General features: G+C 46.3%; 1 protein-coding gene across 1 annotated transcript; it reads left to right on the top strand.

The window, feature by feature from the left end:
- Positions 1-3,714: 3,714 nt before the first annotated feature.
- Positions 3,715-10,891, top strand: LOC123031740 (protein FAM71C-like). Its single transcript, XM_044447008.1, has 4 exons — positions 3,715-3,867; positions 6,100-6,299; positions 9,839-10,088; positions 10,592-10,891. Exons 1-4 carry the CDS (start codon positions 3,715-3,717, stop codon positions 10,889-10,891), a joined length of 903 nt encoding a protein of 300 aa, XP_044302943.1.
- Positions 10,892-13,996: the final 3,105 nt, after the last annotated feature.

Below are 13,996 nucleotides of genomic sequence, written 5' to 3'. Positions count from 1 at the left end.
CTGTGGGCAGTAAACACTGAAGAAGACCATATATTGCAAGCTACAAAAAGACGGTTAGTGAGTTCTAGATCCACAGATTTTTGGCATGTTTATGAATGGAAGGCAAGTGTTGCGATAGCCAAGGATTATTCAAATGGCAATCTCAGAGATCTCTGTAATAAAGGGAGTAGTTAAGTCCTATAAATTGGGAGGCAGTCAAAGGTATACCAGGATCTACTGGAGATGTCGATGAGATTTCCAGAATTTCTTACTCCCAGTTGTTTAACAAAAATAGCAGAGAGAAGACCCCCCTCCCCCACCACTATACCGCATTTAATTATACAAATTTTGTTTAATGAAAACAAAAACCAGCAAACAAAACTTTAAAGGCACCAGGAATGGATTTTTGTGTAGAAGGACTTCAGTTCCAGTAGTCCAAAGCAAATTCTTGGGCCCAGTGTATGCCCTTAGTTTGGTGGATCTCAGCACTGCTTTTTTTGTAAAAAAAAAAAAAAGGTGCCGGAACTCACATCTTGGGGTCACACTTTTACACAATGGTCGCCGCTGGCTGAGTCAGCGCGCGTCCACACAACCCAACCGATCCCAGGCCGAGCAGCGCCCTCACAATCAGCACCTACAATCAGCGCCGACACACAAACAGCCGCCGATTTCTGCCGCCGATCTGCTATGCCCAACACAATCACTTGGAAAAATCCATCAAAAAATGGTGCCAGAACACTGTTCCGGTGCGTTCTTTGACAAAAAAAGCCCTGGATCTCAGTGTTCTGAAGTGGGCAGAGATTACTCTGTCCTATAAACCAATAAAGGAATCGTCACCACAGCCATTGCAGAACAGAAACCATCTCTGGGCTCCTGCAACATTTGGTAACAGACAGCCCCAGCACAAATTACTGCTGTAAACAGTTGCCTGCTTGTCTGTCCAGGTTGCCAGAACCCATCCCTTACTGATGGTCCCTAATGCACATGTGTGCACATCATGTGGTTATTCAACAGGTGATGAATGGTAGCTGAATTTGTGAAACAACATCATGATTTACAATGGCAGGTTCCTTCATCACTTGCCACTGCTGCCCTTGAGTGATGAATTAATGGGCCACTGGGGAAAAAGTGGAAGGATCTGGACTGGTCCAGTGATGACTGAAACACCTTGAAGATGCTTCTGCATGAATGAATGAGCTGGGGCATTTTCACTGGTAGCCCCATAACTTGGCATGCCAAAGACACACTGGTGTGGTCAGCTCAGTGTTGTCTTCTTCAACGGGTCTTGAAATCTCAGCTACCATAAGCTACTTTTATTTAAGATGTAATCTTGGACTTTAAAAAGTTTTTTATATTATGGTCGATTTTGAAGGCATAGTTTTGAATTGTTCTTATTTTACATTTTGTATGAGCATGCTACTTTTTACATTTTATATGAGGATTTTTGTAGTGGTTTTTCCTGTGATTGAATTTTGTTGAAATTATGCTTTATCCTTTTTATGTAAGCTGCCTTGGGAGGTCTTTGCCCTACAGTTGGCCTGGAAATCCTTACAATATTATTACGATTATGATTGTATCCTGCTGTTCCTCCAAAGAGCTTAGAGTGCAGTGCATCATTTAGTTCCCTTCAACATGGGAAAGACACCCTTGTAAGAGTTCATCTATACAGCATCCAAAATGAAATAGCAGACTGAGCACTTCATCCTGCAGGATATAGGAGGGGTCATATTTTTAATATTCCCCAGGAAATGGTCCCATATGGTCAGCCTAGTTTTCAAGTCGCTATGCTGGTTTTCTAATCATATTTAGCACAGGGCCCGCCGCATGTTTGGACCTGGGAGCACATCTGGGAACCCACTGTGGGCACCAGCACAAAATAGGGGGTGTGGTTAATCACATAAAGATTGCTGTGGGGGCCTAGCCAGACAGAGTAAGTGTGGGGGAAAGAAACAGTGCAGCTTAGGGCTGGAAGGGAGGGGAAATCGCACGGTGAGTGGTGTGGCGAACGGGAGAAAGAGCACAGCCAGAACTGAGGAGGAAGAGATAGCACCGTAAATAGTCTGGGGAGAGAAATAGCGATTCTGGCGGGTGGGAGTGCAGGGAAACGGCCAGATGAAGGCTTATGTGGGAGAGAAGGAGCAAGCTGGGGGCTGTAACAGGAGAGAAGGAAGAAGGGAAGGGAGAAAAGTAGAAAGGGCGTCCCGAGATGATTATATGGAACAGGATAGAAAAGCTTTTAATAAAATAAATAAATAAATAGGATGGGGTTGGGTAGAAAGAAATAGCAAGACCAGAAACTAGGAGGGAGGGGGAGAGAGCAAGCAGGTCAGGCCTGGGTGAGGCCAGGAAATAATTCTTTCCTTCTCTTCCTCCTCCTGAACAGATGATCAGGGGCGGGTTCAGAAAGAGGAAGGAGAACCTGGATTGTTAACATTTTGCAAATGTCTTAATTTAATTTTTTTTAAAGAGTAGAGAGCTTTGTGGGTGCCACTGCATTGGGGATCCCAGACTTAGCATAGGTATAATACTTCCATATGTTTAAAGTCATTAATGTGCATTTTCTAGTTATATATCTTGCAACAACCCCATAATGTAAGTCAGTGATATTGTCACTAAGTTGCGGATGTGTGTGGTTGGGAGGGACGGGGGGACTAAGACCACCTAGTGAATTCATGACCGAAGCAAAATGAGATTTTGTGCCTTTGTGGTTTGTAGTTCATTCTCAAATAGTGCAATCCTGTGCGTGTTTATTTGTAAATTCAGCAGGGCTCAATCCCAAGTAAGTGCATAGGATTGCAGCCATAGTCACTTCGCTACACCCACATTTCCTGAATGTATGGACTTTTTCATACAATGGATCTTTCCGAAATACATCTTCACTGCACAGTTTGAAGTTCTGTGGGCCAGAAATCTTCCACCTTTGGTGTGTGGCCACTTACGCATCCCCACAAGAGGGCGAATTGTTCTCCGAGGCAAAAAACAAAGTAGGTTGCTTTTATGGGACAGGGATCACCTTTCCTTGAGGTAGGCCCATTCTCCACATGGGTTCCCCAGGGAAAGCATCTCAGATAGGGCTCTTTCCAGGCAGAATGACTCTCTCTGGTCTGTCCAACCACTTGGGGCATTTTGAGCCCTGTTTCCATGGATCTGTCCCTTCAGCCCAGAAGGGCTGGGAAAGAAGAAACAAGGAAAGGCACCTGGGACTTTTCTTCCCAAAGCCCAGAAAGAGGGACCTTCCTGAAACCATTCTAAAATACTTCAAACACAGAGAGTAGCATGGTTGAAAGCATGGGGTCTTTCCAGTGGAGAAGAACGTAGCGCCCTTTTAAAACAATACAGCCAAATGTCCATGTATTAAAAGGGGAGGTTGGTGGGATGCAGGAGAGAAATAAGGGGAAAAAACTGGGAAGGCAGCAATCACATTCATATAGAGAATTCCAAATAAAATTAAAAGATCAAAAGCAATAAGAGGGGAGGGGAGCTGGGAAGGCAGCAGTTGCACACATAGACAGAATTTCAAATAAAATTAAAAGGTCAGTCTAAAATGTCAATCACATTAATTACAGGAGCAGTCTCGGGTCTTACAGCATATGCCACATTTACTGCAGAGAGGATGCTCTGAGATACAGCATTTGACTTCTAGTTAAAAAGCTCATGGAAAAGCTGCAGAAGGAAGAAGCTGCCCCCCAGGTCCCTTCTCTAATAGTACATTGTGTTAATTTAGGATGAGGGAAGATGCTGAGATCCCGGCTGCCCAACGTCTCAGCAGGAGGTGACTATGGCAAAGGCCTTTTTGACAGGGAGATGGGACCCTTGCAGAGCCAGCTGCACCAGGGCGAGTATGCCTTACTCAAGCTCGCCCCCATGTTGGAAAGTGAATTCGTACAGGTAACATATCTCAGACCGAACAATCACCCTGCTTTCCACCGGCTTTGCTCTTTTCTCACCTTCCCCCAGCGGCATGTTTAGTGTTTCCTCTTTGCCTGTGGGCCCCAGGGGTGGGGCACCTACTCAGGCTTCCTCGCCCCAGTAGGTCTACTCTCAGCTCTGCAGTGAGCAAATGCAGGTGGGACAGGAACCAGATGCAGCCGCTGCCGCCGCTTCTTTGTATTAAATCCAGCTTTCCTGGCCTGGTGCCTTCCAGATGTGTTGGAGCATAATTCTGCCACCCTTCAGGTAGTAGCCCTGACGACACCACTGGGGTGGGGCACAGAATTTATTTGGCCAGGGAACTGGTTCCATGGCATACCAGTTTTCCCCCGGCTGGAGACAGGTGGCTGATGCCCTGGCTGAGAGTGGAGGGAGCCAGCGTGCTGCCCCAGGTGAGCACAAGTTGAAAGAATACCTCCATCCCATGTCTTAGTTTGGGGGCGGGGGCGGTGGTTTTGCCTGCCCTACATCTTTGGGTGGGGGCAGAGGGAGGCAGGGAAGCACTTAGCACTTACCTCCCAGCTGGGAGAAACTTTGCAGTTATGTCTGTGATCTGGTGGCTAGAAGAAAAGCAGCACACCAGGGGATCCCTGCTTTCAGCTTTGATCACAGGTAACAGCGGGGCATCCTCTCCCTGCCCTCTGCAAGCCTTCCTTGAGGTCCTGTGGCTGGCCTGGTGGGCCAGAAGTTGCCCTGCCACAGTCTCCAACCCTGATGCACAGTGGCTTTCCAGCACTTGAGATAGGAGGCTTGCCCAGGCCTCTTCGGAAGAGCCGGGACTGACTCCAGAGTCCTCGGCATGCAAAGCGTGTGATCTGCCCTTTAGCCGTGGCCCATCAGTGTCACTCCTTACTTTTCGAGTTGTACATGACAATGATGGAACCTGGAGTCTTTGGTGTACAAAAGTGTGTTTACGAATGACTTACAGTCCCTCCCCATGCACATCTCCATTTTTCATTTCTGAAATGTTGGAGGGATGTTACTCACACATCGTTCGCATTGTTTTCATTCTTCTGTATGGAGGTGGAAAACAGGTAACTGCTGGTAATTGTACGGGCTTATTATCCTACACAACAATTGAGATTTCAGAATGGGCCTAACAAACAAATCAATATCAATATGCATTATATGTCCGCAAAACAAAGTAACAGCTCTCAAGAAGCACACCTGCTGTTGATTATTATAACCTTCCAAAGCCGCCTTTTCCTCCCGCATTCCAACACATATTTTTGAAAGAGAAAGCCAGATTCTTTGAAATTGCTGGATGAAAATTATTTTCCTTCAGGTGTCACAGCAGAACAGGGGTGGGTAGACTTCAGCACATGCTGTCTATTTCCATAACTAGCAATGGTGTGATTCCACCCTTACACCCTGCCCCCCGCAAGTAAATGGCAGTCTTGCAGGAAGGGGGGATTGATCACAGACTCCTGTGAGCAGCCGGACTAAGCCCTGCATTCCTTCCTCTAAAAGGCCTTCCAGGGAAACAAGCGTCAGCTCAGAACAAACACTTAGCAATGCATATTACAACCCACGCATGATTAACTAACTAGAAATGCGTGCATTGGACAGAAAATCTGCATTAATCCAGTTTGGTCCATGACATTCTACCCTAACCCAAAGTACATCTCCTGTTTTACAAAGGACATTTCTTTATTTTAAATGCTGTCAGAGAACTGCCCCATTTGAAAGCATCATTAGAAGGCCTGTTCTGTCCAAGTCCATCCTAACCATCAAGGACCCTAAGAAGGGAGAAGTCAAGCAGGGCCTTTTAAGCAGCCCAGCAGCACCTAAAACCTGGGCAGCAGATCAAACGGGTACCTGGATTTCCTGGCCACAACCTTGCTTGCTACAAGGGAATGCCTTGGAATTCTATTTGAATTGTAGTCATTGTTTTTAAAGTGTGTTTGTACATACCCCTTGGACTATGTCATAGATTTCTGTCCTTTTTCATGATGTATTTCCCCTTGGCTAGCCACCCTGCTCTACAACTCCCATGCATTCTGCTTAACAGGGGGAGCAATTTGCCAAGTTCTCCTCCTGTGCACCTGCCAATAAACCGAATGGAAGCTGCATGACAGAATTGGACTGCATCACGTCCTGTCCTGTTGCGGTGCTCCTTTCGGTGGGGCAGGGAGTCTCCAGACTTGCTGAAAAGCAGCTGATGCATTAACGTGCTCCCGTTCTCCACAGATCAGCAAGCGAGGAGAGGTGATTGACGTGCACAACCAAGTCCAGACAGTGATTGTCGGCGTGGCCTGCACCTGCCCCAACATGCTAATCCCCAATGTGTTACTTCTGGCTCGCCCCATCTTCCCCCCTGAAGAGACGCCTCGAAAGCGGAAATCCTTGCTCCGTCACCGCCCACCAGCAAAGAGATTTGAGCTCACCAGGTAGGCCTGGTCCACACCGACATGCTGAAAAGTCCAAGATGCTGCATCCTCACCCTCTTAGGCCTCCTAAGGCGAAGAGGCCATCACTTTTCAAGAGGGAGAGGCTGCCTCTTGTTGTTGTTATGTGCTGTCAAGTCATCCTTGACTTATCGGGATCCTCTGAAACATCCTATCCCTGACAGCCCTGCTCAGCTCTCCTGGAGTGAAGCCTGCAGCTTCCTTTATGGTGTCCATCCATCTCAGAGTTGGTCTTTCTTTTGTTCTTCTGCCGTTCACTTTCTCTAGCACGATTGCCTTCTGCCGGGAGTCTTGCCTTCTGATGATGTGCCCAGAGTATGACAGCCTCAGTTTTGTCTTTTTCGCTTCCAGGGAAAGCGCTGGCTTGATTTAACCTAGAAAACACTCGTTCATCTTCCTATCAGGCTAGGGTATTTGCAAAGCTCTCCTCCTGCAGTGTTTTTGAAATCCATCAATTTTTGTCCTGGCAGCTTTCTTCACTGTCCAGCTTTCACCCCCATACATAGTGAGATGGAATACAATAGTCTGGATGAACTTGGCTTTGGTCTCCAGTGGGATGCCCTTACACTTGACGATCTTTTCTAGTTCCTTCTTGCTGCTCTTTCCGAGCCTCAGTCTCAAATTTCTTGGCTACTGTCACCATTTGAATAGATGGCTGAGATGGAGTATGTAAAGTCTTTCACAATTTCAATTTCTTCATTTTTAACAGTAAAGTTCTGTAATTCTTCTGTAGTCATGATTTTGTTTTTTCAATATTCAACTGTGGTCTGGATCCCCTTCATTTTCATAAGGAGTCATTTCAATTCATTATTGTTTTCTGCCAGTAATATGGTATAATCTGAATTATTGATGTGTCTTCTACCAATTTTCACTCCTTTCAGAGCAGCTTTCACTCCACTTTCTAATATTGCAGGCTCTTCTTCATAGAATTCCTCTTTGAAGGAATCTATCAACCTTTCAGCTGTATTGTTATTTATATCCTGTCCACCTTCTCTTTATTTTCTCCTGGTCAGATAGTGTGTCCCCCATCTGTTCGTGTGTCCCCCATCTGCCCCCCCCCCACATTTTAACATTCCTAATCTAGGTCTGAATTTCCCCTTGATTTCTTGGATCTTCTGAAGGAGCTCTCTTATTTGTCCTCCTTTGTTGTTCTCTTCTATTTCTTTGCACCGGTCCTTGTTTCTATGTGATTGCTGATAAAAAGATGCATTCAGGATTCTGACCCTATTTCTTTTACTGTTTGCTTTTGCTTCTTAACTATTCCTAGCAACTGTGTTTCTTCAGTCATCCAGCCAGGCCTTTTCTTTCTTGTTGCTACAGGAATTGTCTTTTGGCACTTTTCCCTAATAATTCTCCAGTTTCAGCACACAGCTCTTCTGGCTCATGGTCAGTTAAGTCAAGCAATGCAAATCTGTTCTTTATGTGGAGTTTAAATTCTTCAGGGATGTAACTTAAGTTATATTTTGGCTCTGTGTTTCTGCTGGTGATCTTTTTTAGCTTAACTCTTTGGCATTCTTGACATTAAGAATTCCTAGTCATTACTGCAATCTGCCCCTGGTCTTGTTCTGGCAGTGAGAACACAGCTTCTCCATCTTCTAATTCCAATTACACAGTCTATATGATTTCTGTATTGGCAATCTGGTGATATCCATGTACGCAGTCATCTAATTGGTTGTTTGAAGTATGAATTCTGTGAGTTATTCTCCTGCTTTGTTTCTTGACCCGAGGCCAAATTTGCCTACAACATTTAATTCTGCTTTGTTTCCTACTTTTGCATTCTAGTCACCTAAGATTATCAGCACATCTTGTTACGGTGTGAAATCAATTTCCTCTTGAACCTGCTTAACCTCGTCCTCCTCGTCCTTGTCCTCCTCGTCCTCATCCTCGTCGTCCTCATCCTTCTTTGGCATCTATTCATGGAAGATAGATTTGTGTGATGGTTGTGTTGATAGGTTTTCCACAAATTCTGATATTTGGTTGAATTTTGTATCATACCTTCTTACAGCCTGTATTATGTCTTGCCCTAGTATTAGAGCAGCTCCAGTTCGTCTGTGTTTTTCATTTCCAGATTAACACACATTTTCTGATTGAAAATTTTATTTATTCGATTTATATCCTGCCTTTTTCCTACAAAGGGCTCAAGGCAGCTTACATCATTCTCCTCCTCCATCTTATCCCCACAACAACAACCCTGTGAGGTAGGTTGGGCTGAGAGTCTGTGACTGGCCCAAAGTCACCCAATTGGCTCCATGGCTGAGCGGGGACTAGAACCCAGGTCGTCTGAGTCCCAGTCCCACGCTCTTAACCACGACACCACACTGGTTCTCCAGTCCATTTTGGTTTGCTCAATCAAGTATGGGGATGTTTAACTGTTCCATTTCCTCTTGTATGATTTCTATTTTGCCTTGATTCATACTTCTCACGTTTCATGTTACAATTGTATGTGTTGTGCAACATCAGACTTTCCTTTCACCTCTGTCCATGTCAGCCATGAGACTTCCTTTTGGCTTTGATCTAGTTGCATCATTAGCGACAGCACTAGTCATACTTGTCCTTTGTTCTTCTCTGGTAGCTCATTAAGTGACTCCCAACCTGGGAGTCTCAGGCAGAAATCAGTATTATTGAGAGCAAGCGAGGTGTGAACGACTGTTGGTTCAAAATACTGTCTGGACAACGGCTGCAGAAGGTGGCCATTGTCAGCTTCCAGCATCAGCCCCACTGCACCCTCCTGCCCACCATCTGAAGTAATGGAAGGTTAGGTTACACTGATTCGAGCATGCACAATCGTGTAGATTATTGCAAAAATGTGTGTAAAGCATTTGGAGCAACTGGAGCATGATACAAGCATATGATACAGGGCATTCTTAAATTATATTGGATTTTTTTAAAAAATCAACAAAGGCACAATCTTATGCATGTTTACAGAAAAAGGCCTAAAATGCCCAGCATGGTTGCTTTAATCTAATACATTTTACAAAACCCATGTTGGACAACAGTTAGGTAGCAGTAGACTTCAAATGTTTAAACTCTGTGGTCAAGTGGTCAAACTCTGCCTTTTCATACAGTAGACTTGTGCGATGACTAGGATACAATAGACTATATAATAGTTAAATGACTAGGATCTTCAGGGAGTCTTGCTATCATGCAATATCCTGAAGGGCTGTTTCTGGCAGCATTGTCTAAAGACTTTCTTGGTGGTGGCACCCTCCAACTGAAACAACCTCCTTTCTGTGAAATGTCAGTTCTCTGAAGATCATGCAACTTCAACAGTTATTTAAAAAGTGGTTACCTCGGCTTTTCTCAGTCACTGCCTTGGGTAAAAGTCATTGTGACTTTATAATGATCCACTATTTTATAATTTGTACTAAGTGGGTTCAGGATTTTTGAAATGGGAAGTGTGTATAAATATTTTAAAACAAATAAATCAGTCAACGAGTAAACTTTACAAAAATGGCAGTTACAGAATCCAAAGGCACTCTTAAAGCGAAAACTCTCTGGGTGCTTCCATCCTCTCCCTACAGGCTACTCCCTCTGCATTTTGTCAAGATCTCGGTTCACAATGCAGAGAAGAAGCAGCTGCGGTTCAAACTGGCCAGCGGACGCACCTTCTACTTGCAGCTCTGCCTCCAGCCTGGTGTAAGGGAGGACGTCTTCGCCCTGTGGGTCAAGGTGGTCAACATGCTGCGGCCCCCGTCAGACTCAGCACTGGAATTGCACAGCAGGGCCAAAGAGCCGAGGGAGCACGGGGAGGCCCCTCCCCGGAGGCCACAGGTACGCTGCTTCTGTCTCTGCTCTTGCAGACAGTAATACGGAGTTTCCCATGGTCTGCCTGAAGGAAGGAGGAAGACTATATGGGGCCTCTGGGTTACTTAGTGGCCTACCTCTCTTGTGAGAAATGTCGTGATAAGGTACACGCTCTGCTGGGTACTTCGGAAACATTCTGTAGATTGGAGAAGCCAAACCTGAGTGTTGCAAGCCACATCTGGCCCCTGCAGAAGCCCAGGTCAGGCCAGGGGTTCAGCCTCCCCCCCCCAGCCTTTGCATCTCTTTTCTGAAAGATGGAAATGCCTCACCAAAGGCTGCTGTGCTGCTGGCAGCAAGAGCTTTAAGAGACAGTGGCCTGGGGTCGCCCTGCCCTTTCTGCCTCTGCTCTTGCACCCCTGGCGTGAGGCCACCCAGGGTTGCTCTGAAGAGACCAGGTGCTCCTGCTCTCACTGGTGCGTGAATAAGGGGTCTTTCTGGGCGCTGACTGTCCCATGCCCTGCCTTCTGCAGAGCCCACCAGGATCCCTAAACCTAGAAGACGGCGTGAGCATCCAGAGTGTCTACTCGCCCTCGGGAGTGCTGAGCCCTGTGCAGGAAGATGCCCGGAGCAGGCGCAGCCTGGGGAGCCAGCGCAGCTCCCGTGGCCCCTGCCGCTCTCCTGCACCCAGTGAAGGACAGGCGCCAGACTTCTACAGATACCCGTCCGCAGAGGGCTTGGCACAGCCTTTGGAGAGGCCTCCCAGCCGTAAGAGTAGCGGCAGCAGCGGGAAGGAGAGGATATGGAGCAGCCCTTCAACAAGCAGGTACTAGTCGGGTGGCTTTGCACTGCAGGATCCCAGTCGACATGCTCCAGAAAGGAAAGGACAGACAACCCTGAGTGACACTTAGGCAAGGACAGATTCTGAGACCCAGTCTTGCCTAGCGGTGGGAGCATAACCGGATGCTGGGCAGATCCAGCCTAGTTCTTCTTACGTTTTTATGTGTTGACTCAGGTTCAAGCCCTGTTTGGCCATGCAGCTCACCGGGTGGACATTGGGCCAATCTCTGTCTTTTCGCCTAATCCACCTTGCAGACTTGTTAGTAGGAGAGCAGTAGCAGCAAAAGAGCTCAGGGAAGGGGAAAGAAGGAGCCACATACATTTCTGAGCGGGTGAGGAGCAATGGGTAGGGAAGTGCCTCCTCTTCAAATAACCTCAGGCATCCAACAGGACCATTTGCCTCCCTGCTTGGCAGGTGCAAGAATAAAGTGCTACGAGGGGGAATAAGCATGAGCATTGCCTCTGTGGAAACATGAGGGCTGTGTGGGGAAAAGCCAAGAAATAAATGTAACCCCTATGCAATATTTCAGTTTATTTTAATTATATTTATATCCTGCCTTGACACCTCAGAACGACTTACATAATCCTTTTCCTCTTGAATTTATCCTCACAACAACCCTGTGAAGTAGGTTAGGCTGAGAATCAGGGCCTGGCCCAAAGTCACTCCATGAGGTTCATGGCTGCGGGGTGGAGACTTGGACACAGGTCTCCAGAGTCCTAGTCCAAGGCTCTATCCACTCTGCTGGATCCTTAGACAGGTCTGACCTGCTATCCAGTGATCTGAATATGCCAGGCTGCCCCAGTGCCATGAAACCAGGCTTGGGGCGCAGGTGTACCAAAGACAAAATCTTCCACTCTCACTTGGCTCCCCCCTTAGAAACCACAGAGGTCAGCTTAGCCTGTAAACATCCCATGATCAAGACTGCCTTCCTATTCGGAAGCACTCGGGCTACTCTGCTGAGCAAAATATGGCGGTTTTCACACATGGCACTAGGAATGGTGCTTGCTTTGATCAAGACTAATATGAATTCAGAGCCCTCTCTTGGCCAGCGTGCTCCTCAGCATGACCAATGCTACATTCAACGGTGATCAAATCCGCATGATGCAAATCAATATCAATATTTTTATATCAATATCAAAATACCAATAATTTAACAATGCAATTCTATGTTTACTCAAAAATAAGCCCCACTGAGTTCAGAAGAAGTTACTCCCAGGTAAACATGCAGAGTAGATGCAGGGAAGAAGGACATCAATGGCCGTAGGAACTGTGGATCATGACTACTGGCCATGCTGGTGGGGGTGATGAGACAGAGAGTCTAAGGGTTTCTGGAGGACACCACATAGGAGAAAAGCTGGTGCAAAATAATGGACTTTGCAAGTAACATGATACCTCTACACTTTTGCAACCAGACTGAAGATAGTTTGTTTTGTGGTATGCAAAACTGAGTTTTAAAACACCCAAAGCTGGAATTTCAAAGACTGAAACTGAATTTCAGACTTTGATGAAACTTTTCTGGGATTTTAGTTTACCATTTGTGAGCATCGCATTGGAGATTAATGAAAGAAGGTTGCATGGTTCTAAAGCAGCTGCCTCAGCTAGGTGTCTTCCAGGTGTGTGCCAAAATACAGCTCCCACCCATCCCACTCAGCACATCTCTAACGTATCTGGAGAGCACTGGGATGGGGAATGCTGCTTCTACAAGCAAGCATGGCTCTGTATCCTAACATGGATTTTGCAACTGTAAAAAGTGCCTGACCAAAGTCACTTAGGAATGCAAAGTTGGAGAAATTTTCCATGATGCCTGGAAGGAATCTGAGGCATGATTGGATCAAACAGTCTGACAGGCTGTTCTTGTTTCAGGAAAACCAGTAAGAGCAGCAGAGCTAGTCGAACAAGCAGAAGGAAGTCTCCCCGGAGAGGTAGGAGGTGCCAAATAGCAGGATTTTTTCTAAAGGGCATCTGGACATATTTTTGTGCAACTGTAAAAAGAACATTGTGCAGTGAAAACTTACCTTTTTGTGCAGTAGGGAATATAAACTTCCATCTTTTTATTGTTTTCCATGAGAAAAATTCTGGGACGTGCTCACACCCTGAGGACAAGGTGGGGGGTTGAAGCAGATTCAAGTGCAATGGAAAAACAACACTTAGAATAAACCCTGCCAAATCTCACCCAACAAAAGAGGCCACTGCTCTTTGGCTGCTTTATCGCTGAGCTCCCTCCTGCAGCTGATAACAAGCTTTGGCCCTGCTTTGCTGCTGGGAGGGCAGTTCAGCTTCTCTAACAATAAGAGGCAATCTTCACACACCAGCTGTTGCCAGGTGGCCACGCTATTGTCCATCCAGTTTCAATACATGGCACCTGTTCTTTACACCTGTCCTTTTGTCCTCCTAGGGCAGGGGTGGGCAACCTGTGGCCCTACAGATGTTTAGGCTTACCAAAACTGTCAGCAGCCCTAGCCAGCACAGCTGATGCTCAGGGATCACAGCAGGTGTAGGCCAGAACATCAGATCCTGTGGCCCATCCCTGTTCTAGGGCAGCCTTCCCAAAACTGGTGTCTTCCAGAGTCAACTGCAAGCCCCATCATCCCTAGCCAGTGTGGTGGTGCTCCAGAACCCAGTTTCCAATGACAGGAACATTCTGAGATTTTGCAAAGTAATAAAAGAGCTTCTGTAGAGCACCTGCATGGATCTCGCATGTTCCACTGGAAATTTCCTTTCTGACTTTTCTGATGTTGTGGAAGAGCAAGATTTTCACATAAAAGGCAGGGCTCCTAGGCCTGCGGGAGGCTCAGCAGTTCTCATCTCAGGTAGGAAGGAGCGCATAAAACTCCGGTGTTGTGTGCTCTTCCCTCCAGTTACCCATTTCCCACATCACTCATTCAGTTCATCATCAAACCCAAACCCTGTCTGTTCACTTCTCTCTCCCCACTCACAAATCATTTTTGTACCAGGTTTTCCTTTCCGTTCCATCTGTCACTGGTAGAATCTGTAGCAATGCTATGTCAGTTCTGGCTAGAGCAAAGAATTGTGAGAACTGTAGTTCTCTGAAAATGCTGATACATCTGTTTAGGCCAGCCTTTCCCCAGCTGGTCCC

The sequence above is a fragment of the Varanus komodoensis genome, unplaced genomic scaffold (assembly GCF_004798865.1).
Source record: "Varanus komodoensis strain SLA01 unplaced genomic scaffold, ASM479886v1 scaffold50, whole genome shotgun sequence".
NCBI classification, from domain to species: domain Eukaryota; kingdom Metazoa; phylum Chordata; class Lepidosauria; order Squamata; family Varanidae; genus Varanus; species Varanus komodoensis.
Note: the sequence above shows the minus strand (reverse complement) of the source record. Positions and strands in the feature narration are given on the sequence as shown.